Here is a 26,398-nt window from a genome sequence, read left to right as displayed (position 1 = left end):
TTTCTTTAGCATTTTCACAAGAGCTCTATACGTTGCACCATAGATTGAAGAGTAGAGTATTCATCATCCTACAGCTAGCTACAGACTTACAGTACACTGAGTACACCACAATGACCATACAGGCTAGCTCTCCCTGGACCGGTGTCAGAGGAATGAATGACTCCCCGGTGGGAGTGACTCCCCGGTCATTCCTGCCTAAGGTGTGGGTGACTCCCCCAGGAATAAATGACTCCCCTATGCGCATGTTTGTTCCGCCAATGTTGCCATCAATGTAAGTATATAGTAGCAAGAGTACATTCATGCACTCCTCATAGACATATAGTAGAGAATGAAGAGCCATGCAGGATGAAGAGCAAGGTTAGTAGTAGCATGCAAGGTAGCAATGAAGCAAGTGTTCATCCTGTAGTAGACAGCAAGTGACAGCTGGAATGTAGACCTATAAATGTGTGAAGAGCAGAGTTGCAAGGTTAATTGTTCTATCCTGTAGTTGACAGCAAGTGACAGCTAGATCTATGGTATAAAACCAGTGATCGTTCACAGTCATGTCATTTGAAGAAGGCAGCAAGAAATGGAGAATTTACAAGAGATTGAAAACTATTTACGAAAAGGAGAATACCCTCCTACTATTAACAGCAAAACAGAGAAGGCAAACTTTAGAAGAAAATGCAGGCAGAACTTTAAGTTTGAAAATGGTAGCCTATATTACAAGAAGCACACCAAAGCTGCTGATGCAGCTGACTGGAGGATATGTGTGCGCAGCAATGAGGAGAAATCAAGAATCCTCGAAGATTGCCATGCAGGTATAATAATTATTATGGCTTTGGTAAAATGATAATAGTAGGTAATAGAGCATGTATGTAATTATGTATGCTTGTAATCTATTATACGCATGCATGCAGGAACAGCTGGTGGCCACTTTGGAAGAGATAGAACTATAGACAAGATATGTTCTAGATTCTACTGGAAGTCGATGGTGGAGGAGATTCGAGAGTATGTAAAGAACTGCAGCCAGTGCCAGAGAATGAACCCAGCATTTGTAAAGACAAATGCCAAACTCCATCCGATATCTGTACAACCCAAAGTCTGGCATCAGGTATATGTACACTATAATTTTTATGGCATTGCATAATAATTATTTGTTTTGAGCACAATCATATATTAATTATAATTATGTAATTCACTTTATAGGTTGGCATAGACTTGATAGGACCTTTGCCGATTACACCCAATGGCAGCAAATATGTGGTAACATTGGTCGATTATTTTAGCAAATGGGCTGAAGCAGCCCCACTCCCTGACAAAACTGCATTTGGAGTGGCAATGTTCCTGTACAACTTGTTTTGTCGGTAAGCTATGCATGTGTGTGAAATTGTAATCACATGCATCTCTACACATAATTATAATAACACGTATTTAATGATTATGGTTATACATGCACGCAGGTTTGGGTTTTGTGAGGTGCTGATATCGGACCAAGGCCGTGAGTTTGTTAATCAGGTCAACACAGAGCTTTTTCGATTCACTGGAACAGAGCACAGGGTCACTTCAGCTTACCACCCACAAACCAACGGGCTAACTGAACGTTTCAATCAAACACTTCAAACAGCACTACTCAAATATGTGAATGACTCACAGACCGACTGGGACTACCACTTGCCCGCTATTCTCTTTGCTTATAGGACGAGTAAGCAAAAGGCAACGAAGTATTCACCTTTCGAGTTGATGTTCTGTCGGTGAGTTGTTCATAATTATAATTATTATAATAATTACATGATAATCTGGCATGCATGCATTATTGTTATAACATTCCACATGCAGGAAACCTGTACTCCCTATTCAACTGGAGTTAGGCAGCGAGGGTGAACTTGAGCAGAGCTGGGACATTAGTGCCATTATGACCCATGCTCGAGCTGTTACAAAGTTAAAGGATGATATCCACAGCAAAGCCAAGAAGAACATTGACAATGCCCAAGAAAAGGACAAGATGTACTATGATCGGAAGCATGCAGACAAGAGGGTGAGCAGGCTATATCATTGTATGAGCGTAGCATGGCTATTTTCATTACTCGTTTAATGTCATAGCCATGTCATTTTTCTAATTATATAGGTGTTTAAGACTGGGACTTTGGTCTGGCTGAGGAATTCAGCCAGGGAATGTAAGAAGGGAGACAAGCTGAAGCCTCGGTGGTTAGGCCCATACACGGTGGTGGAGTGCTTGGACAAGGGAGTCTTTAAGATTGCCAACCCTAAGACTGGAAAGACCTTAAAAAAGGCTGTTAACCAACAGCGGTTAAAGCATTACCATGGCTCAGACTCCGAAAAACCTATCTTTGATCAACATAGTTCTCTCTCGGATCCTTCCGAATTATCAGACAACCATCACGATGAATCTCTCGATCAGTTTAACCCTTCTTTGACGAGTACTCCTATGAAAGACCCAAGCAAGGTATAATGCATGTGTCTCTAGATTTTGAAGCTAATTATAATTACATTACATTTCTCTTTACGATATTAATTTAATGTTTCATGTTTCTTTATAATTATACACTCCATTTTTAGAAGCTGTGGGAAAAAAATTGTGATTTTCCCTCTTCTCACAAGCCAGACGCCCCCTCCTCTCACAAGCCAGCCGCTCCCTCCTCTCACAAGCCAGACGTCCCCTCCTCTCACAAGCCAGCCGCTCCCTCCTCTCACAAGCCAGACGTCCCCTCCTCTCACAAGCCAGCCGCTCCCTCCTCTCACAAGCCAGACGTCCCCTCCTCTCACAAGCCAGACGTCCCCTCCTCTCACAAGCCAGCCGCTCCCTCCTCTCACAAGCCAGACGTCCCCTCCTCTCACAAGCCAGCCGCTCCCTCCTCTCACAAGCCAGACGTCCCCTCCTCTCACAAGCCAGATGCTCACTCCTCTCGCAAGCGAGACGCCCCCTTCTCTCAGGTTAAGACTGCATCCTCTATGGAGCCACCTTTGAAGAAGCAAAGGACTACTCAATCTGTAACAAGAAAGGTATATAGTTATATACTTGTTAACAGGAGCTATCGTTAATTACAATTATTATTAATAATTATGTGCATGCACACTATAAACCGTTCATTATGATTATTATTGTGTGCACATTCGACAGAATTCAAGTTACTGGGTGAAGGATTTGGACCTGAGGACGGGAGACAAGGATGTAGTTCTTGCTGAGAGCGGGATGCTTTCTGACCGTCATATGTATGCTGCGCACAAACTGATGCGAATGCAATTTCCAAATATTGAAGGCTGTTATTCTACTCTTCTGGTTCAGAAGATGTCCTTTCCTGCAGTCACTAGTAGTGAAGCCACAGGTATAATTTCTACTTAAATTAATAGTAGTATTATTATAGTATTGGTATAATTATACCTCATCCTCATCCTTGGCCGTACCGTATAATAATTATATCATATATATCCTATACAGCCGTGCAGATATTCTTTGTAACAGAGAGGCATCACTGGATTGCGACAGCACTCATCAAGATCAAGGGGGAACTTTTCCTCTTTGATAGCTGCTTCCAATATGGGAAAGACCTGGAGCCAAGTGCTGAGCTGCAAATCGCACAGATGTATAAGCCTTTAATAGCGCACAATGGGCTGTTACTATCTGTGGCCTCCATTCAACAGCAGAGCAGTGGCAGTAACAACTGTGGTTTGTTTGCAATTGCCGCTGCATACCACGCATTGCAAGGAGACAATCTGGATACCATCACCCTAAATGAAGACAAAATGAGGCCACATCTTGTGCGTTGCTTTGAAAATGAGAAACTCAGAAGATTTCCAAAGTCAAAAGATGTTAGTAGCCGCAAGAGACCAGAAAGATTTTCCAGCATAGTAATTACGATATACTGCCCTTGTCTCCGCCCTGACTGTTATGATGAAATGGTCCAGTGCGACACATGTACTGTGTGGTATCATTATAAATGTGTTCGTATTAAAGTATCTCCACTTGGAGATTGGTTTTGTCCTACTTGTAGATCTAGATAGAATTTTTTTAGCATTTCGTTATCTTCCACTAGCTGTTTTTGTTTATACACTGTTAATTTGCACTGTTGTTTTGTTTGTTTTTCATGCACTGTAGATCTATTTGTTATTTTGATGGATGTTGTTGTATTATAAGTTTTGCTTTACAGTGACCGTGAGACGTGTGAAAATGTGAACAGAGTGTACAATGTAGTATAAGTACTATAGGTACTAATAGCTAAACTGAACCAGTTTACAGTATATAAGGAACAGCTGTAATTATAGTCATACTATGTATTAAACAGGTCTCTCACAGATAGCATGCATGCAGTCCTGATAACAGTCTTGAGCTTGATTGTATAGTCACACTGTGACAGGTTTTGAGGATGCATGTACTTAGTATAGCCCCTGAAGTCTCTTTAGCTCTATGGATCAGTGTTCATATATAAATTTCGGGGGAGTCATTTTTTCCAGGGGGGAGTCATTCGTGACTAGGAGTCAGTGACCGGGGGAGTCATTTATTCCTAGGCGTGAGTGACCGGGAGTCACTGGTGCCTAGGTAGGAGTGACCGGGAGTCATTATTTAGGGGAGTCATTCATTCCTATGACACCGGACCTGTCTGTTGATGTGGACGGCTTTGTCTTCATTGCTTGCTACTAAAACACTAACTGGAGGTACGTACCTATACAAGTGTGTGTGATCACCTCTTAGTGGAGTTCCTAGATCTTACATGTATATACATACGTACCTGGTAAGTAGCTATCTGTATTCATGCCTCACGAATGTGAATATCATTGATATTATTAATAAAATGTTAACGTTTGTATGCTTGTTCCCCCGTCCCTGTACAGCGGTCCTAGTCTGCAATGGTCACGGTACGGCTAGAGGGGGACCTGGTAACTCCACTCTGTGTGTGTGCCAGGAGCCATACACTGGGGATACTTGTCAAACCTGTAATCACGGCTACTACGGCAACCCAATGTACGTATTTAATAGTAACAGATCATGATGTGCCCAGAATTTTCAAAGTGGTGGCTATTTTTCAATCCTTAATCTCAATTAACACAAATGTATGCCTATTATTATAGTAGACAGGCTAGGCCTAGAAGGTTATTTTTGCATATGTGTAGAGGTGGCAGGGTGTCATACAGGGAGGGACATTCCCACCCCCTAAAATTTGCATTTAGGTACTAGTTGGAGTCCTAGCTGGCAATTTTACATACTAACAGGGTATTGAAATAACAGTTGACCTTTTTTTTAGCAAAATTTTCTAGTTACTTTTCTTATTTCCCCCCTGTACTTCTTCAAAATCCTGTATGACACCCTGGGTGGTTAGTACCAACCACCTCCAACCATCTCTGATCTTATATTATTATTATTATAGCTACGGGAGTATATATTTATTATGTTTCCGCCTCCCCGTAGCAACGGTGGACTCAACTAGTCACTGGAATGGAGTTCCACAAGTTCTACTTTGACCATCATTGTAAGTTCCAACCCCCCCACACACACACACACACTGTCCACCCCCACACTCTCCACACACCTTACACACTGTCCACCCCTACCTTAACACACTCCACCCACCCACCCACCCACACACACGCTGTGCCTGCGTCCCCCTCTGCCATACAACAGTCCATGATCACACCCAAGGTTCAGATGTTGGGGGACCAGGGGCGGATCCAGGATTTAGGAAAGGGGGGTTCTTACTTCTTGGCCGCGCGAAGCGCAAATAAGAAGTGTTACTCGGCGCATAGCGCCGAAATTTTTCGGCTGACCACGCCCCCTTTTACGTGCCACGCCCATTAATTAACCACATTCCCCTTCAACAAAAACATTATACAAAAAAACAGAAAATTAATTATATAATATCTGAAAGAACACAAGGCAAAGCCATTCTCATGCTCTGGGATAGTGATTGCACTTTCTTCTCTTTCAGGAGAGCACCAATGTCCATTGGCTGATCCTCAGCGGAAGATCTCGTTGCTTGCTTCGATGAACACGGAGGGGTGATGGAGGTGGCTGGTGGTTCCAGTGGAGAGATAGTTGTGACTGGAGGAGAGATGGTTGTGACTGGAGGAGAGACGGTGGTGGCTGGAGGGGTGGCTGGAGGAGAGACGGTGGTGGCTGGAGGAGAGACGGTGGTGGCTGGAGGAGAGACGTTGATGACTGGAGGAGAGACGGTGGTGGCTGGTGGTTCTCTTGAAGAGGAGACTGGCTGTAGACTTGACGCATCATCTAGATTATTATATTAGTCAATATAATTATTATAGCAATTATAATTAATCTATACAGTGTCTATCATTCAGTATGCAGTGCCATGAACTCTCCCTTACCTGAAACTTTACTCTTCTTAAACCAGGAGTCAATGGAGGGTTGCAATCTAGACCTTTTGTTAGGATTTGTGGCCAGGCTCAATTATCACTGCGACCACGGCTGGATGAGTCAATATAGCCAGCCCCACCCTCATATTATGCAGAGAGTACCAGCCCCACCCTCACATTATACAGAGAGAACTTTGTACCCTATTGTCATGACAGTAAGCTAGCTAGCCAGGTGTAATATAAAGTATCAACTTAGTGGAAGGGTAGTTCGTACAAACCCAACGAACTACCTCTGGATCCGCCCCTGGCCGGACTCAGGTGCTTATTGTGCCTACATCCGCCTCATCCAAACAGTCGTCAAGTAAGCACAATCATATAATTATCTCACAGTCCATGGTGTTTTTTTTGTTGTCGAAAAATGGCCTGTTTTGAGAGGTAACTTCCATTTGAGTGCCCGTAACTTGATAAGTATTGTCTAATTTTGCATTTTGTAGAGCTTTTCGAAAGGTCTGTTTAAAATAACTTTATATATTAATGTACATGTACATATCATGTATAGTGTACTGGTGCGACATGAGCACCTCGATTACGATTGGTCACGTGCAAAATCAACAGTAAAGTCATTATTGCTGTGACTAATTAACTCAATTTTTTTAGCCTAATCGAGGTACTCGTGTCAAACCTCCTCTGAGTGTATGGTGAGCTGTGATATCACATGACTTGTATTTCGTGTAGGGAAGGCGTGGCTCACTCAGTGAGTATTCCAGAGACCAGGATCTGGCAGGATATTGGAAGTATGTTCATTCTCATTGCTCGGCTGGTGGGGGCCAATCCAGCGAGGTCACCTGACACCCCTAGCGACCAGTAGTTACCATAACAACTTGGTAAAGGATATTTGTGATTTTGTGTTGTGCTTTTACATGACTGCATGTAGTTTCAGTTTTGAAATGAATTGAGTTTTTGTGACACTGGTTATTTTCGTATGGTAGAAATTTTCATATTTTTCGTGATGTAAAACATCATACGAAAGTTACAAGTATGAAATTATTCTACCCCAATGGGTGTATTAGGAACATCAATTCATCACAAATCATCATGATTATATGCCCGCACATTCCAAAATTGATATTATTATAGTTATTATATAATATATAAGATCGGTCATCACCCCACCAGTAAAAATTTGCTTGGATTGGCCGGGAAAATATGGAAAACTACCAGTACATGTGAATAACATTGTAACGGATTGGAGTTATGCTCTCGTCAAGTTTCTTGTTTCCACGCTTTTTGGTGGTTCCCCCGGCCAATCCTGCAATTTTTTAACGCATTGTAAATATTTTTCTAGTCGGATAGGTCTACATTCCAGCCGTCACTTGTGTCTACTACATGCAGGATGAATAATTATTATGGAGCTTGCTTTATGGAGCGGTATCCGTGCCAGTATTGGCCAAACCAGGCCCGGACAATAGCGGGGCACAATCTCTTTGCGCATGTGCACAAGGGCATTTGGGACACAATCTGAGCCGGGACAATACTACCTGAGCCAACAAGTGAGCCATATATGGCGGGCCAATAAGTGAGCCACATGGCGGGCCATTTCCTAGGACACAATCTATAGAAAAGTTTTACTGTTTTGTTCTATAAAATGTTCAATTAACAATACTCTGACCATAACAATAAAATGAACAGAGTTTTAATAGCAAAGAGAGAGTCATAATGTTCCTCCTGAGCACAATACAACACTGTTTGGTCTGCCGAGAGAGATAAAAAGATTGCCTTAAGGTATCTTAAGGTTATCTTAAGGTTATCAGAAAGTTCCTGTTTAATAGTGGGTAAAGATCGCTATATAACTTAGTGAACTTGCAACAGTGTAGCCTAGTTAGGCACTTCCAACCAGTCTTCATTGCACACCATTAATGCACCCAATCCTTTCTTATACAAAGTCCTCTAAATTATAGAACATGGAAGCACTTTGGCAGAATGAAATAATCAGAAACTCTCTCTGGTTTATATTTTATATTACGCACATGCATGTGCCCTAGATTGTGTCCCAGGATATGGCCCGCCATGTGGCTCAGTTACTGGCTCAGTTATTGTCCCGGCTTGGATTGTGTTCCAGCTAGAATTGCCCTTGTGCGCATGTGCAAGTCGAGATAGTGCCCTGCTTGTCCCGGCTCAGTTTTTGGCTCACCTATTGCCTCGCCAATACTGGCCATATTGATTCATTGCTACCTTGCTACTAACCTTGTTCTTCATCCTGGCTCTTTCTTCTACTACCGTAATCGTTCTAATTATAGAACCAATAAAAAATAATTATTTTTCTAGAAACAATGTACCAAAAAAAAGATTTTATATGGTGGTATATGGGTGTTATAAAAAAAGGGCGTCCTAACCGAGGCTGTTTCTATAATAGGAATGACCGGTGTCATAAAATTTTAGGCCCCCCCGAGATTGGGCCCCCAGGGGCCTAGAATTTTAACATTTTAGGCCCCCTCTTAAAATTTTAGGCCCCCCATTAACAGCGCAACAGCGGTAACATTATGTGACAGTGCATTCTCAAAATACACCAATACAGTCTTCTATGGTCTTCACAGTCTATGCAGTGCCAGTTACTGAATGCAGCTCTCCTCACACGTGTACACACACACACATTTCATGCATGTATACAGTAGTATACCACTGGTCTCACAGCCATCACACTGCACCATGTCATTCTATGAATCAGGCCTCATGCAGCACGAAGCACATAGGTGCCAACTGTCCCGAATTGGTCAGGACTGTCTAAGATTACCCTTGTCCCAAAAGGAAACTGCCAGGGGCGTAGGGAGGGGGAGGGCTTTGGGGGCTGGAGCCCCCCCTTTCTCTGCAAAAACTACACTAAGAGCCCCACCTTCTCTGATGAGTCTTCAGCCTGGGAATTACTGGTATAGATTAGTGGCAGACAAACAGCATGTCCAAGAGCTAGCTATACTATACTAGTAACTTTGATTCTTTAGTGCAACAGAACTAAGCTAGCTAGCTACGGCTAGCTAGCTAGCTTTAGCAGTATTATTAATTGAAGCAAGGTGTGGCTATTTCTTGCACATGCGCAATGAGTCATTAATTAGGGGATGTGGCTCCTGGTCACCGGAATTTTCGGCGCTCCGCGCCAAGTAGTTTCTGGCGCGAACAGCTCAGCCCCCCCTTCCTCAAATTCCTGCCTACGCCCCTGAACTGCTATTGTGATTCCACCATGATACAACAGTTTCTCTCTTGACTTCTATCTGTGATTCCACATTACTTGAGAGCTGAGCCAGTGATGCTATTGGAGCATCCCCACAACAATTTACATCTTCTATGTATAGGAAAACATGGAGGAAGATATGAATTGTTGTCTTTGCACTGAAATTGTGTGTTGTATACTTTTTTTGTCCTGAAATTTGGCTGAGAAAGTAAGCACGAAGTTGCAAATATGGCGATAGCTATGCAACAACATCGATTGTCTTACAGGCAGATCCAACATTGCAGAGCTGCATCAAAGCATTTAACTCTTATAGGTAAAGCATGAGTAACTTGAAAGGTAAATCTTCCTTCACTTTGAATTCAGAATAATAATGCAAACATTTTTGCTACTTTGATACAGAGTCTTTGCATGCATGCAGTCTCTTTGATGCTTTGTCAACTAATAGAGCTAACCTTACCATATTATTATATCTCTTTGACTTCGTTCTATCGATAGCAGAAGAGGGGGGCCTAATCTCACAGTGGGGGCCTAGAATGTTAACAATTTGGACCCCTGGGGGCCTAAACTGTTAACATTCTAAGCCCGGGGGCCCAAAATTTTAAAATCTAGGTCCGGGGGCCTAAACATGGGGGGGGCCCAAAATTTTATGACACATACCGGAGATTCCCGTGACATATATAGGTACTGTAAGTTGCTTTCCTTGAAGCCTTCTGTGTAGTGCTTGACCAGTGACTGATTCCAGTATATACATGCAGTTACATGTACTGACTACCTTCAGTGTCGCGGAAGTGTATACGTATGCCTGAGGATTTTCCCTGGTATTCCCTCTACTCTAGCAGCGTGTGTTGAAAAAGAAAATAGAATTTCGCATTTCAGTTTCTTCTTAGTTTGATTTTTGTTCCAGTGCTTAGATCAATACTATAGTCTGTTGTGTGTGGTTAGCTTGCAGCTATTATAATATAGCTAGTTGCAACAGACATTTTGATCTCACTCAACCAAGATGAGCTCACGACGCATTGTTCTCGAATTTGTGATTGCCGTAACCCTGTTGATATTAGGATGTGGTGCTACTTCTATGCCATGTACCTCTGAAGAGATAGAAGATTGCCGTTGCTTCCCTCATCTTGTCAAGGACGTTATAACGAACGGTAGAAATCAGTACAACATGAAAAAGGCCTTCTTTCCTCCCAACAAAGCAAATCCTGTGTTTATTGAGATTATGTATTACTTTTCTCTGAATGATCTTGCGAATGGTAGTACAAACTACTCTGATACTTCATTAGGTGAAGCTTGGTATTGGTCCGAATCTACATTCTATCTTTTTCAACCAATTGAGTCTCTTCAGTTCACATCTCTACTATTCACGGACAACCAACTGCGAAAGGAATTTTTAACTCTCTATATGCCACGTAACTGCTACAAAGAGAACGACATTGAAAGGGATGAAATGATACAACTTCTAACTCAAAGGGTAAGCCTGTGAATGCATGGGGTATATAAAACTTTCTATGATTATATACTGCTGTACAATAAATGTCATGTTTATTATCTGTCTGATTCCTTTTTCACAGTTGAAGCTATTTGCAATACGGCCATTGAGCACTTTTGCTGTGATTAATGATGGATACAGCCCAAAAGCAGCGAGCGTAAGTACAATAACTCGCTACTATTCTGGTCAGTCGGTGATGTTTGGGGACGTTAGCTCTGGATATGCGTTTGGTTTTCAAATTGTATTTCCTCTTATCTTGGTTTTTTGTAGCAGCATATTTTTCTTGTAAAATCCAAGTGACATTACAAATATTGCATCTCCTACAAGTAACGGCGACAGTCCAAATAATACACCTGAGAGTGATCATAATTCAGCTAGTAATAGGATGAACGGCATTATTATGTGTGTTTGCTCTTGCACGGTTGTTGTCTATGTGCTAGGCTTGGATATTGCTGCTCTATGGAGAAGTGCCGCTGTAACCAGAGGGAACATTTTCCATTGGTTCTCAAGTTTACGAGGGTATGCTGGTGTGCAATTAGGCATCCCTATCTTAATGCTGTTTGAAGACCTTCTTATGGCACTAACTATTGCTTTTGTTTGTTTGAAGTTTTGTCTGCGTTGTGCTAGGTTAGCAATGCTTATGTTATTCTCGGTCCTGTCTCTTGCATTATTGTTCATTCATTTCATATTCTTGTTGGTTTCATCCATGCACCGTACCATGCAACGAGCATCTTGGTGCTGTATTCTGTGGCTTTTTTTGTGTACATGTTTGCTATGAGATCCACATATCACTGCTTAGGAAAATGTGTTCAGTGCAAACTCTATGTCATACTATGTTTAATGGTGTTGTCTGTTATCGTTTTTGCTGGCTTCGTAATCATATATCTTCTTCTCCTGTTTGTGCCTATCAACCTAGCTACTGAAGATGGTCCAACTCGAATCAACAGTATTAACCAAACCATATTGGCACTGATTACTACGGCTGTGACCTATAAACTGTTTTTCAAGCACGACAAACACGAACTTGTTCAGATTCTCATCAATGCAAAAGATAAAATTGAACCTGCCTGGAGAAAGAGACTGAAAAAGAGGAAAAAAGAAGAAATGGAGAAATTACTATGATTACTTTGAAAGAACGAACTCCAATTCGAACACCTTATGAAGTTAACCTTCCTTTTATATGATATATATATAAAGACGATCGAGTAATAATTGACACAACTTGCTAATTCGCAACCTTTAATATGACATTGTGTAGTACTTGCATTATGAAGATAAATATAATTATTATGTGTTATGTTTCTAACACATGAACACACACATAAAGTACTCTCTCTGTCTTATTTAGGCCATGCAAAGTCAATTTGTAGTTTCTCAGGCCCTCGCGCTTGGAAATTGGCAGCTTTACAAAAAAGTTAAATATCACGTGACCTCAAATTAAAGGCACTAAAAGAAAAGAAAAGGATAAATTTGTATGGTTTTTGGTCATGAATATAAATTAATGACTAAAATTAATAGGTAAAAATTATGCACTTCCGCTTATTGAGGAAGTTAGGGGTGTGTTTTCAATTAAAATTCTATGAATATCATTATCATTAATATTTATCAAATGCCTCCATCCGCTTGCTATTTTAGGAATAATAGCCTGAGAAACTACAAATTGACTTTGCTTGGCCTTAGTGGAAACGTGTCACTGGTCTTCGCCATAGATAGTGGAAACGCATGCGTGGGACTCAGTACAATTTCGGCCCATCCGTGTCTCGCCTACGCCCACGCAATGCTGTAGCGGTAACTGAAGCAAGGCATCTTTTTAGAAGGACAGAGAAGTGGTGCCTTGGCCTCAGGGATATTGCACAGGGCTATGCCAGTTAGTACTATGCTCTTAGTACCTAGTATAGTTGTAACCTTAACCTAGAAGTGTCTACTAAAGGAGTTTCATGAGTTTTTTTAAGCTTTCCTTGACTGGCTGAGGATTGTGGGATTTTTTATCTCTCCAAAAAGAAGTACAGCCTGTTTGAGATTGAAGACAAGTACAGTGGTATGTTAAGTGTTTTTTAAATGTAGCAACTTTGTGATTGACTCTCCATGGTAGTATTTGCTGACAAATTTATTATCACACTCATGACTTTCACTTGTGGGATTTTGTGGAAGTGTAGGTGTTGAAGTAGCAAATGTATATAGGCTAGAAGTGACCCTTTAATGTTACTACATGCTATTGTACACTTTATTTGTAGTTATACGAATGGATCGGCAAGTTTTTTGGGGAAGAGTTATGAGAGAATAAACGACGGAAGTGTCAGTTGTGGAAGACCCAAGGTAACTGTTATCTCAAACTGATACTGTTTTTAATCTCAGATTGTGTGCATCTGATGATGCTTCTTCAGAGTTTACATCGGCAGACTGTAGCACGTTCACTGAACCACTATATACCAAAGAGGACGTTCAAGAAAATTGCATCATTATTTCTGTCTTTACATCACGAGTAGACATACGTTAAATTGTTTGTATAATGAATTGTTTATGATCTAGATCTATAAAAGAGAAGTTAACATGTTCTTGAACTTCTATTAACACTGTGTCTGATCCCACTGTAAACTATTTCATACAATGGCGAAAACTCCTCTAATACTAACTTCTGAAACACGATTGGAAGCTAGTAGCCTAACTTGATCCTAGTAGCCTTCCTGCCTGTCTCATGTCTCTTTCTGGCTAGTCAGTAGTAGCCTTCCTGCCTGTCTTTTGGCTGTTAAAGATTAAAATACTAAAATTATCATAGGACAAAGGTCAATTTCTAGTGACGGAGGCAGGAAAGGAAGAAATTTAACCGTGACACGCATGGGCCGGGCATTTACATATGCGTTTCCAATCCCTCTCCTCTACTATCTATGTCTTCACCCAGGAAAAATGACTGTAACTTAGCATATAGTGGATCCCAGGGTTTTCAAGTTGATCTAACTTCAATATACTTCACCAATAATTACTGGCTCCCTAGTGTACTTTTCGCAATAAAAATGAACAAAATTAATTGTGACATGCATGTACTGTAGAAATGTAGGGTGTACGTGTCGCCGCCCTCAAATGAAGGAATTAGTTAGCCGCCGCCCTTTAAATGAGAATAGTCTAAGCGTGTCGCCGCCCTCTAATAAAGGAATTGTTTGTTTATAGAAAAAAAGAAGTATAGATATCTTCAGTGTTCAAGCTCTAACCCCACACCTAGCCTAACTACCTCTTGGGAACCATTTTTCATAGCCACTGTCGACAATGGAAGAACTGCTCCATTCTTGCCACTGAGAGTATTCATCATCCTACACTGAGCTACTTACAGTACACTGAGTACACACAATGACCACACAGGCTAGCTCTCCCTGGACCTGTCTGTTGGTGTGGACGGCTTTGTCTTCATTGCTTGCTACTAAAGCACTAACTGGAGGTACGTACCTATACAAGTACGTGTGTGCGATCACCTTTTAGTGGAGTCTCTAGATCTTATATATGTACGTACCTGGTAAGTATGACAGTTATCTGTATTCATGCATCCCGGTTTATTTAATGTGAATATCGTTGTAAAATGTTAACGTTTGTATGCTTGTTCCCCCGTCCCTGTACAGCGGTCCTAGTCTGCAATGGTCACGGTACGGCTAGAGGGGGACCTGGTAACTCCACTCTGTGTGTGTGCCAGGAGCCATACACTGGGGATACTTGTCAAACCTGTAATCACGGCTACTACGGCAACCCAATGTACGTATTTAATAGTAACAGTGAAGTGCCCAAATACTCGATTTAAAGCGACACTTTTAAATAATTACGTTTTGCGAAAGTAGAGTTTTAATGTACACAAAAAAATGAATTTATATGGTGCTATATGGGCGAAATGTCCAAGTGTCGCTTATTTAGAGGGTCGCCTTAAATAGAGGTGTTACGGTAGTGGCTGTTTTCAATTCTGAATCTCAATTCAATTCAACACACAAATGTATGCCTGTTACATAGGCTAGGCCTAGAAGGTTATTTTTGCATAAAATTAATGTAGAGGTTGGTTCTAGTACCAACCACCTCCAACCATCTCTGATGTTATAATTATTATAGCTAGCTTAAATTGTACAGGAATATATATTTCCGCCTCCCCGTAGCAACGGTGGACTCTGCTACCTGTCGTGTGGTCGCTCAAAACACCTCACTCATTTCACCATTGGAGGTGTGGGGGTCAGCAATCAACATTTACTGGACAACCCCCCAAAGTCAGGGGGTAACATTTGCTTGTGGATTATCGACCCCTTTCATCTCAACCCTTTCGATGACTCAAATACTTTTCAGACTCATAATAATTCAAACAACAATGCATCTCTTCGTTTCCAAATCAGCACAAATCCTTCCAGTCTCAACAAGACCTTGCTAATCTATCGAGGCTTGCCGTCATTTTTAAACTTTGCACTCTCGAACTCAATATTATATAATCAGTCAGTTCTCACCCATCAATCTCAACTAAACCAAAACTCAATTTCTACGACGAATATTCGTGCTAATTTATTTTTATCGCTCGCTGGAGATCGTTTGCTGGACAATCCTCTCGTCGTTGTCAATGGTTACGATGTCGTTACGCTGGTGTACTTGTATCACGGAACTGGAATGGACAGGGCCGCCCTCAACGTGAGCGTGACCGTATGGAATGGGGACAACAGCTCGGACCTGAATCAGGTGAGCTTTAATTATATATCTACAGTAAAAAATAAATAATGGTACCACTCATTGTTAGCGCCTCACGCTCTGAACTCTATATTGGGTGCGTGGATCATGGCATGATAATTATTGAATCAATCTTGGATAATGTTATGGTGTTGATTGTTGAATTTGGCACAATTCCAAAAATGCCATATTATTGTATGTAGTAGCTAGATATACAACGTGTGGCATAATTATAAGACTGAGTGTTTTATAAGATATTGTTCATGGAGGCAAAAGCACATGACATTGTAATGAGGAAAGGACTGTTATTACACGCTTATATAACATTATTATAACAGCTCATATTTCTCGCACAGACACCCTATGATGTAATTGCTGGGGAAATCCCATCTCTAAGACCACACCTCCTCGTATCCTCCCTGTCAAAACTACTGAGTCAGCAATTTATTCACTATCCGTCCAATCAAAATCAAGACGCTAATTTAACTTCAAATTCTACCCTGAACAAAAATTATTCGTACCCAGATTGCTCTGGTCGATATTGGCACTCGTCTGTGTATGATACCAACTCCGAGTTGCTATGGTTACTTGGTGGTCTAGATTTGGAAGGTGTTGTGTGTCGAGGTTTAGTGGCCGTTAATACGTCTCTGGTTACCATGGATACGTCGTGTGAGGGGTGTGTGTGGCGTGTAAGAAGTGATGGTGTGGAGCCCGATGGCCGCTACTTGCATACTGCAGTGGCTACTCCCGTAAGTGGACACAGTGGGACATCTCTCTAACGGACACCATTGGGGAACAGACCATTATACACATAAGTGGCATTTATTGAGGGGTTGATTTGTTTAATATTTATTGTTAGTTGTGTAAGTTGTGGAGGTCAAACCGGGGGTTGTGGGTAATTATGCCGGGTGTCCTCGAGGTCAGGCCGCTGAAGAATGTAGTAGTGCCTGACCGTTATGGTTATCACAGTTGGCCTATCTTCAGGTTCAGAGGGTTCCACAGTACACACATATAAAACTTAAAATACCACATAATTAGAATTTTATTGCTATTATAATGCTCTTCTTCCTTGCAGTGCCCTAATGCGACTGTGGGGGGTTGCATGTTGGTGTTTGGGGGATTCCCCTCTGTGGGGGATCTGAGCACGCCCAGTAGTGAGCTGTGGCTGTACAACCATCTCCTCCAGTTGTGGACAGTACTACAAGACTCGGTGAGTGTTACACTAGTCTCTTATCTGGTACGTGTTATTATAATTATATTCATCATTTGCGTGATGTGAATAACTTTAATTCTAGTGGTCCAATATTCTATAGCTCTTGGGATGATCTTTCTGTGATTAGTCGAAATCCTAAACAAAAGTCGTTTCTAAATTCAATTATTGTTTTGTATCTTTGAGAGACCATCATTAATTTTGTGTTCAGATCAATTTTTTGATTTTTACGTTCTGTTTATAATTATAAGTTTGTGTTTTTTTCTAGCCTATTTCCCTGGCTGCTCACTCCGCTGTTGCCACGGGTAACGGATCGATGTTGGTGGTGGGAGGTGTGAAGGACGGACAGATCTCTTCAGAGGTGATAAGCTACGATCTCCATAGCAATCACTGGGAGCCTTGGAGCCGCACAAACATGCCTGGTGAGTCAGTATAACAACTATTGTCTAAATACAATGACCTAGTTTAAAACTAAAGGACACATTTTGCAGCTCTTAGGTATATTATTATTACTTGTAACCACACCGACCCCAACTCCTGAGCTGACAGCATAATTAATTATTATCGAGGACGTGTGTGCCCACACTGGGCTACCTCTTAGGCCTATACCGTATTACTAGAATATTTGCGGGTGAAAAACCTTTGCGAACGAGCCAAATCAGCAGAAAATTTGACCCTTTGCGATCTATAACTAACTATTGCGTTCTGGCAAGGATCATGTGTATTTACTAGTAATAATTTATGTTTTGCGGATTTTATTGTTGCAAATTGAACAACCCTCGTAAAATTCACAGATGTTTGATGCTCGCAAAACATTCTAGTAATACGGTACCATTCATAATATACGTATTATAGGCTATAAAAGAGGTAAACGTGTGTGTCATGTTGAGGTTACAACCATTTTGACAATTCTAGCCACATCCATTGAATGTCTGTTTAGATGTTAGACACACATGATAGAGACGTTTTGTCTGGGAAAATTTGACTAATTTGACTAAATCAATTGGAGCATGCTTTGATCTCTGCCCTCCCCCCTCCAGGAATGTATGGTCACTCTGCAGTGTACGACGCCAATACGCACTCTGTGTACTTGTTTGGGGGTGTGGTTTACTCTCGTCCCGTTGCTGACCTCAGCAATTCTTTGTACGTCATTAACGTGGCTACAAGAAACTGGGCAAAAGTGATACTATCCACTGAGGTACGTGTGTTGTGTGTGTGTGTGTATGTGTGTGTGTGTGTGTGTGTGCGTGTCTGTCTGTCTGTGTAGATTGCTACAGCTGCTCAAGGATCAATGAAGAGTTTCTATAGGCTTCTAGTAACGTTTTCTTGGATTGTAATTCGTGGATTTACAAAATAATGCTTCATTCTTGAGATATGCCTGCTTTTGCTTACTTGGAATGCCATTGCAGCCTTTTCAGAAGAGTGCGTAGCCAAACTTGTCCATAGAGTGTTGCTACTAGTTAGCTCTGCACTAGAACACTAGCTATTGGTAGCTGCAAGCTGCAACGCTCTGCTGATGCAGCCATTCAGATCATTCCAGACTTGGACTTTTGACATTGTAACAACAATTATGGTTGATCATTACCCACTTGTTGAGTTTCTCTGTTCTGCATGCCAGCCAAACTTATAAAAACGTTCATCATGATTATAATGACTTATAATGACCGTAATTATATATCACAGTCACTTTTCTGTGATGTTATATTTGTTTATTACACGGTTGCGTAGCCTCAAGGCATGATTTGGTAAAGGGTCATCACAATATAAAACACGTAATTATTATAAATGCACTGCCATACATTTCTCTATCTCCCCTATAGCCTCCTGGTCGACTGTTTCACGCAATGCTCCTACTAAACCACACCCTCTACATCAGCGGGGGCCTCACTAAACCACACCCACAAGCCACACCCACTCCATATCCCGGACTAGCTGGTCTAGCTCCAGCCAACAACTCCGTACTGATCGACCTAACCTCGCAATGCAACACTGGCAAAACTGTACTAATAGCCGATCATGATATCCGCTTATGGGGCCATTCAATAGTTGCCTATATTGAATACAATGCTAAAATTATCGTGAGTGGTGGTTTTAACAGTGCTCCAGTTGATTCTATATTTACTATCGAACCTCCGATATTTTCGTGCTCCATCGCCCAAACTCTAAAGGCCTGTCAATTATTGCCTTTTTGTGAGTCTTGCGTCGTCAATGTTACAACGTTTATCGGCTGCTACCATAGCAACGAGAGCTGGTTATGTAGTGACACTCTAATCGAATCGACTAATAACTGCACAGTCAGCACAACCGAGGTGTGTTCACAATTTTCAAACTGTCTCGAATGTTTGAGTGCCGATGTTGCCCAGGACAACGGTTGTATTTGGAATGGATGTTTTGGAATCTGTACAGACAATTCTACAAGTAATGTATCATGCAGTAGAACGGCGAGTAACTATGACGACCAGTTTAGTGTATGCCCAGTTGATGCTTGTGTTTCAGCGTCGTGTCAAGAATGTGTTTCCGATCCAATTTGTGGTTGGAGTTTCATTAAAATACAACCTAACATTCTACAAACTACTATCATTATTACAGGCAGAGAATGGGGATGTTATAGGAATGGGATCAACTCGATTGTAAGTAATGAGATACTTCGTTCTGCAACCATAGCAACCTGTCCGTCACCTTGTAACTTTGCTAGGACATGTCATGAATGCGTCCAATCGAGGGCCTCCGCTGCCGGACCTTTAAACTGTGTGTGGGAGACCTACTCGCAGATGTGTATTCAACAAGACGTAGCTCCTTTGATCTGTGCAGGGGGTCTGTGTGGGGGGTACGTAACCAACAACAACCAGGAACAATGCCCCCTACCGTGCTCAGCGCATTTAGATTGTACCTCATGTCAAACAGACCCGAAATGTTCGTGGTATCTCGGATTTACTGATAATAAGATAGTTGGATATTGCACGGATGAGTTACGTTCACTGGACACGCTATCTACACTGGTTGATGACTTGTATTCGACCTTTGAACTACGGCAGTATTACACTACAGAGTGCCCCGGGTGTGCTGACAATTGTAATGGGCGTGGTGTGTGTGTTATCAGTGCCCTGAGCTGTGACTGTGACCTGGGCTATATTGGGGAACAGTGTAGTGTCGAGTGTGGGTGTAACCAGCTCAGCTACTGCGCTAATTCTAGTGTCCCTGGACGCAACACCTGTCTGCAGTGTCGGCTAAACACTCAGGTATGTTATTGTTATTTTTATGGACAGCTAAGAGAATATAGCTCATTCTAAGCCTTTGAACACTCACTGTAGTACATGTACATGTTTGCTGTATGTGCACTGTACATGTATGGGCAGAGCTCTTTCTAAGCTATCATTATAATTGGCTTATCGGCAAAGATTAGAAGAATATCTGTCAGTTGTACTTTGTGATTCTTTTTATATGTTCATTGTAACGCACGTTATACATGTACACGTAGCTACTCAAAGATGCTACATTATAGATACTAATTACACATGTAATCACGAGTACATTAAGAGGAGTATTCAACTGTGGCAGTTACGCTACGGTACAAGTATGTCATGTGTCATATCACGCCAGCCACTCTCAGCCGCATTTTAAGTGGGTGCGTAGATGTAGTGGCCACATTAAATTTTATTCATGGCTAACAGTTTACACAACTACAAGTGTTAGTGACCTAGACGTATATTGGAATGTGCGTTGGAGTTACATACTCCTCCTGATGTAGTCTACCATGCATGACTGTCATTAAAATTAATATTTTAATTTCAGTTGTGTTTTTTCTTACTACACACAGGGATCTGATTGTGGTCAGTGCAGACCGTTCTCTGTTGGTAGCCCTGGAAACGGAACTGGTTGTGTCCCTTGTCGGCAACATTGCCATGGAAACAGCGACTTGTGTGTGCGGAGGTCAGAGTTCAGAGAAGCCATGGAACGCAACATCTCCCTTGACAGAGCTGGGGTAAGCCTCCTCCTATATAGTATGTTCATACATGTTGTGACAGTAGTGCACTCTGGTGCAAATATCCTTTTTGTGTTTTTACCCGAGGCGCGCATGGGCGGCCACGGGTATAGTAGTATGTTGGTCTGTTTGTTTGTTTGTTACCCGAGGCGCGTGGGCGGCCACGGGTATAGTAGTATGTTGGTCTGTTTGTTTGTTTGTTTGTTTGTTTGTTTGTTTGTCACAGGTATATCTACTCACCTGGATGCCACAGCGCTGCGTTTACAGCATAGATAGCCTTCACACAACAATATCTTGATTTAAATAGTGGCAGATTTTGATGTTAAAGCTTCATTGTCGAGCAAAAGCTAAGAAGCTTGAACTTCCACGTTGGCAGCTAGCTAGCTACACGTGGCCTTGATTACGTAGTTGCAGCTGAAGTGATCCTTACCAAATATAATTATAGTAGAAAGCTAAAATTGTGACTGGTTGTTGGCTGACTCTGGATCCTATACTCCAGCCTGGCAGGAGCCATACCTCTTTAAGTCTAAGTTCCAGGCTTCTTTGCTGTCATCCCTGTCCACAGTGCATGTCTAATGTGACATGTACCACTCAATGTTTCAGCATGCCTCCAAGTCTGGTTTAGTTTTATTGCTCTTGAGTTGCTGTGCTAGTCATACATGCTACATGCACTGCATTATCACTCTTCTGGTTTCTTTATTATCATGTCACCAGCCGAGGGTTTGCACTTTAGTGCTCTAGTTTGTTTGTTTGTTTGTTTGTCACAGGTATATCTACTCACCTGGATGCCACAGCGCTGCGTTTACAGCATAGATAGCCTTCACACAACAATATCTTGATTTAAATAGTGGCAGATTTTGATGTTAAAGCTTCTTTGTCGAGCAAAAGCTAAGAAGCTTGAACAAGCTTGTGACTAGGTCTGCTTACCTGGATGTTCTAGCACTGCGTTTACAGCATGAGTAGCCTCCACACAACAAGTTAGTACTTTGGATAGTGGCAGCTTTCAGTGTTAAAGCTTCGTTGTCTAATAAAAGCGAGCAAAATGTAGCTTGAACAGAACTTGCGCATGCGTTACTTATAACTGAAGTGATCCTGTACCAAGAACTATGGAACAGGGTCACTAAAGTAGAAAGCTGTATATACCAAGAACAATGGAACAGGGTCACTAAAGCAGAAAGCTTCAATTATAGCTCCTGCTTTTGGAATCTAGGACCTGGAGCCATACTTCTCTGAGACTCCAGGCTTCTTTGCTGTGATCCTAATCCACAGTGCATATACTACCACTAGATACCTGTTCTCAAATGTTTCAGCATGCCGCCTCCAGTCTGGTTTAAATAGTTTTATTGTTCCTTAGTTGCTGTGCAAGTCATACGTGATAACAACATCACTATATGCACTGAATTATATTTCTGGTTTCTTTATAATCATGTCACCAGCCGAGGGTTTGCACTTTAGTGCTCTAGTCTCTGAAATTAGCCTGTTTCGAGAGCTATCTTTTACAACCCATATTGTATACCTAGACTAAGTTGGGATTGTCCATTTTGAAGCTATTTAGTAGAAAAAATTTGCATTGTCAAGCTTTGAAGTGGCCACTGCTAATGAGGTGTCTATCCAACTAAGAAACCTGCTAGCAGGTCACTATCTGAGTTAGTGACCTGCTAGCAGGGCTCTAACTAGTACCCACAAAAATGCATTTTCTAAGCAGATAGTGTATTAGTTAGACCATGTGTAGTAGGTTTCTTAGCTGGATAGTAAACCTGAGGGAGTGTAGTGGCTGAGGCAAGTCACTAATTGACCCGAGGCGCAGCCGAGGACAATTAGTGGCTTGCAGAAGCCACTAACCACTCCTGAGGGTTACTATCCAGCTAAGAAGCCGTACTACACATGGTCTATCTCGCTTAGAAAATGCATTTTTAAGGTTTAATGAGATTAGTTTCATGCAAAAAAGAGAGTTTCAAGCTAGTAAAAAGAGATGTCTTTCAAATTTAGAGAGCCCAAAGATTTTAGCTCAATGTACCATGACTGTACTGGTCCTGGATGTACCTTTTGTAGTTGGAGAGCGGAGCACCCCATCAGACTTAATTGGGAGTCAGTTTTTGATGAACCAGATGACCGTATCGTTGGTGGAATACAAGTAACCAGCTCCCAAATGGGCGATCCCTACAAGGCCCTGTCAACGCAACAAACTGACGAGTATTTGAACCAATTTGAAGAAAATCTATTGGATTTCCCTCCGATAAGTGATGATTTGCTCACTCAAGTCGACTATTTAATTGATGCTGCTATAACCAATTCTCAAACTGCAAGCTTTGACTCCACTACTGGTACTACTTCCACCACTGCTGTCACTGCTGTCTCTACTACAGCTACAGTTTCTCGTTACGCTTCCCCAAAAAAACAAAAATATATTGATAGTATTAAGAAAAGCAGCATTCCGCAAAAAACTAAGAGTTGTACACAATGGGCTGTCAAGTTATGGATTGACTGGGCTATGTCAAGAAATAAAGCGCTACTAGCTGGAGAAAACGCATTCAGCACCTCTATCAATGACCTAACTGCTCAGAAGACCATGCTGCCTACTATTTCTATTTCTGGTGGAACTAATATAACAATCAATTTGTCTTCTAATTAATTTTGTGCTTAAAAATGATTGTAATCTGTCTGAGTTTAATTATATTCATGCATCTGTGGTTTTAGTTAGAAACCTGTGGGTACTAGTTAGAAACCTGCTAGCAGGTCACTAACTCAGATAGTGACCTGCTAGCAGGTTTCTTAGTTGGATAGACACCTCATTAGCAGTGGCCACTTCAAAGCTTGAATATGCAAATTTTTTCTAAGTGTAGATAGACCATGTGTAGTACCGCTTCTTTCAGGAGTGATTAGTGGCTTCTGCAAGCCACTATCCAGCTAAGAAACCTACTACACATGGTCTAACTAATACTTAGTAGTATATAAATAACTTAACCAAAAGGTCATATTTCTGTATGCCATACCACAGTGCAATATGCCATATATTGGCACTGCTATTCCTTTGATCTCAGAGGCCAAAGTACGTTGTGTTCATTGTATCACTTAATTCTTGTTCCCTGTGCAGTTTGACTCCTTTGTGACGAGTGGGCCTGATGAGACGGAGGCGGTGTGTGCAGAGTGTGAGGGTGGTGCCACTGGGGAGTTGTGTGATAGCTGTCGTCCTGGTTACTATGACGACTACTTCAGCGGACAGTCCACGAGATGTGTTGAGTAAGTACATTGTACATGTATATAGTTAGTGTATAGTTAGTGTGGTATTAATATTACCATAATTATTACTAGAATATTTTGCGGGTGAAAAACTTTTGCGAATAAGCCAAATCAGCAGAAATGTTGACCCTTTGTGATCTAACTATTGCGTTCTGGCAAGGATCGTGTGTATTTACTAGTAATAATAGGTTTTGCGGATTTTATTGTTGCAAATTGATCAACCATCGCAAAGTTCGCAAATGTTTGATGCTCGCAAAACTACGGTACATGTAAATGCTTTAAAGCCACACCATTGAATGTGCATTTTTTAAAGTATATACAGTCTCTTATGAGCAAATGGTAGTTATTGTGAGCAACAACAGAGAGTTTGTAATGTGCATTTTATACCGCTCATTCATACGCACAGCTGTAGCTCTTGTGCTTAAATCAACAATGATTTCATGGCCACATTTTTGAGGCACTAATTTGATTGTCCCGCCTGTGCATGTAACTGTACCTGTAGTTGGAATAGGTTCCGGAGTATGTGTGGGTGTATGTCTAGCCAGAGTTGACCTCTTACAACAATTGTTAATCGGCATGCTTGTGGCTGAGGAATAATCACAGCTGTGTGCTGTGGCTTTGATGAGCCTGTGAGATGTATACTGACAATGATGTGTGTTGTGTGTACAGGTGTCAGTGCAATGGTCATGGTCCCTGCCATCCCGTGACTGGAGCCTGCTCTTGTCAGAACCAAACCACAACGTGCGATGGCTGCTCCGTTAATATACAGGTACACAGTACATGTATATACAGGGTTATAATAATATAATACTGTCAGTGTGTGTAATACAGACTATAGCTTAATATTCTGTGTGCAGGTCTCTACAGCTTAATTTAATTATACACTGTGAACTAAGCTTGTAGATAACCATAATTATACTTAACTTACAGTAATTTTAGCTATGTGTGTACAAAACACTTAATAACTATACACCCCACACCTCACACACCCACACACCCCATACACCCACACACCCCACACCTCACACACCCCATACACCCACACACCCCATACCTCACACACCCCACACACATGCACACACACAGTGCTCTGCATGTGTGACTGGCTACATTGGCGCCCCCTCCAACAACAACCAGTGCTATAAACAACTCTTAATCAATCAAATAGCCAACTTCACAATCCTCCCGCGACAATCAATAGCTCTGGCCATCGGTCTTGACTACATTGCATCAAATGTCGACGTTACAGTGCATTTTGTGCGACAGTTTGGAGATATGACAATTTATGATGCCCTGAATAATAGAGCAGTTTCAGTGACTGTTGATGCTGATACATTTCAGCACGTGGCAAATATTCGAACGGCTTTTCAAGTAACTAGAGTAAGAAAACAAGTCGTATCAAAGAGGCAGGCTGAAGGAGTTTTGGGGATTTCTGACGTTTTTGTTCGCGATTTTTCCACTGATAATCAACTGGCTTTAGTAATATCACATGAACAGACTGATTTCCAATCATTGCAACATTTTTTGACAATCGTAACTGGACCTTTGGGCGCTCACTTCTATGTTTATTACGACCAAGAAGTGGCTCGATTGAACTATTTCGTTTTCTCGAGTATTTTATTGTCTTGTTTTTTCCTGACTTTTGCAATTGCGCTGTTTATTTGGAAGGCAATAAAGATTGAGATAAGGAGGAGGGCTCGAGTTAATAACAGGAGACTACGAGAAGCTCGTGCCAATCGACCGTTTGCTAAGGTGAAAGTCTATTTTGATAGAAAAAAACTTATTGATTGGAAAAAATCAAATCCACTTTTATTGCTTAAGGAGCCTTTGAAAGAGACATCATTTGTCGGTGTAGCATTACACACGACTAAAGAAGAGGCAATTGCGTTGCGAACTACGAACTTACCTACAAAGAAATATCGAAAGCGGGATATAAAGAGGATTGTTGAACCTGGTTGTATAGAGCCATGGCCGATAGCTCAAGAGGTGTGCAATGATGGTGGTGTATCTGTTAGTACAGTGCTGGTGAAGTTACCCACGAGGAGCAAGGTCAGTAAAGCTCATGTACTCAATACAGGCACTTGTCTCGTACATCGGCCTAAAGTGGAGGAAGCAAAGAGATGGAAGAGGAACAATCGCTGCATGCCCCTAGAGACAGCAACTCAATTATAATAGTGTTTGTTGTATGTATGTGTCACAATGAGTCACGATGATGCAGTTTGTGTCATGTAGTACATGTGTGGGTATAATACCTATTGCAATTATCAA

At 41.6% G+C, this 26,398-nt stretch overlaps 2 protein-coding genes and 1 long non-coding RNA gene across 6 annotated transcripts; all 3 read left to right on the top strand.

The window, feature by feature from the left end:
* Positions 1–65: 65 nt before the first annotated feature.
* LOC135337737 (multiple epidermal growth factor-like domains protein 8) lies at positions 66–26,398 on the top strand. Its single transcript, XM_064533689.1, has 13 exons — positions 66–122; positions 14,373–14,448; positions 14,627–14,756; positions 15,146–15,710; positions 16,055–16,447; positions 16,774–16,908; positions 17,177–17,330; positions 17,949–18,106; positions 18,729–20,147; positions 20,726–20,890; positions 23,985–24,130; positions 24,800–24,899; positions 25,217–26,398. Exons 1-13 carry the CDS (start codon positions 111–113, stop codon positions 26,300–26,302), a joined length of 4,539 nt encoding a protein of 1,512 aa, XP_064389759.1. The 5' UTR covers positions 66–110; the 3' UTR covers positions 26,303–26,398.
* On the top strand, positions 146–4,169 carry LOC135337738 (uncharacterized). Of its 3 annotated transcripts, XM_064533690.1 has the most exons (10): positions 148–357; positions 488–800; positions 900–1,093; positions 1,189–1,346; positions 1,443–1,733; positions 1,819–2,017; positions 2,108–2,446; positions 2,560–3,003; positions 3,122–3,326; positions 3,440–4,169. In XM_064533690.1, exons 2-10 carry the CDS (start codon positions 569–571, stop codon positions 4,000–4,002), a joined length of 2,625 nt encoding a protein of 874 aa, XP_064389760.1. In that variant the 5' UTR covers positions 148–357; positions 488–568; the 3' UTR covers positions 4,003–4,169. The 3 variants fall into 3 exon arrangements, with proteins under 3 accessions (XP_064389762.1, XP_064389761.1, XP_064389760.1); XM_064533692.1 differs by having other exon boundaries at positions 146–800; positions 906–1,093; XM_064533691.1 differs by having other exon boundaries at positions 147–800; positions 2,563–3,003.
* Positions 4,712–7,364, top strand: LOC135337752 (uncharacterized). 2 transcript variants are annotated; one of them, XR_010395305.1, is made up of 5 exons: positions 4,712–4,730; positions 4,831–4,960; positions 5,405–5,465; positions 5,618–6,667; positions 7,042–7,364. It is a non-coding gene; the product is annotated as an uncharacterized LOC135337752 (long non-coding RNA). The 2 variants fall into 2 exon arrangements; XR_010395304.1 differs by lacking the exon at positions 4,712–4,730 and having other exon boundaries at positions 4,761–4,960.

The sequence above is a fragment of the Halichondria panicea genome, chromosome 6 (genome assembly GCF_963675165.1).
Source record: "Halichondria panicea chromosome 6, odHalPani1.1, whole genome shotgun sequence".
Taxonomy (NCBI): Eukaryota; Metazoa; Porifera; class Demospongiae; order Suberitida; family Halichondriidae; genus Halichondria; species Halichondria panicea.
Note: the sequence above shows the minus strand (reverse complement) of the source record. Positions and strands in the feature narration are given on the sequence as shown.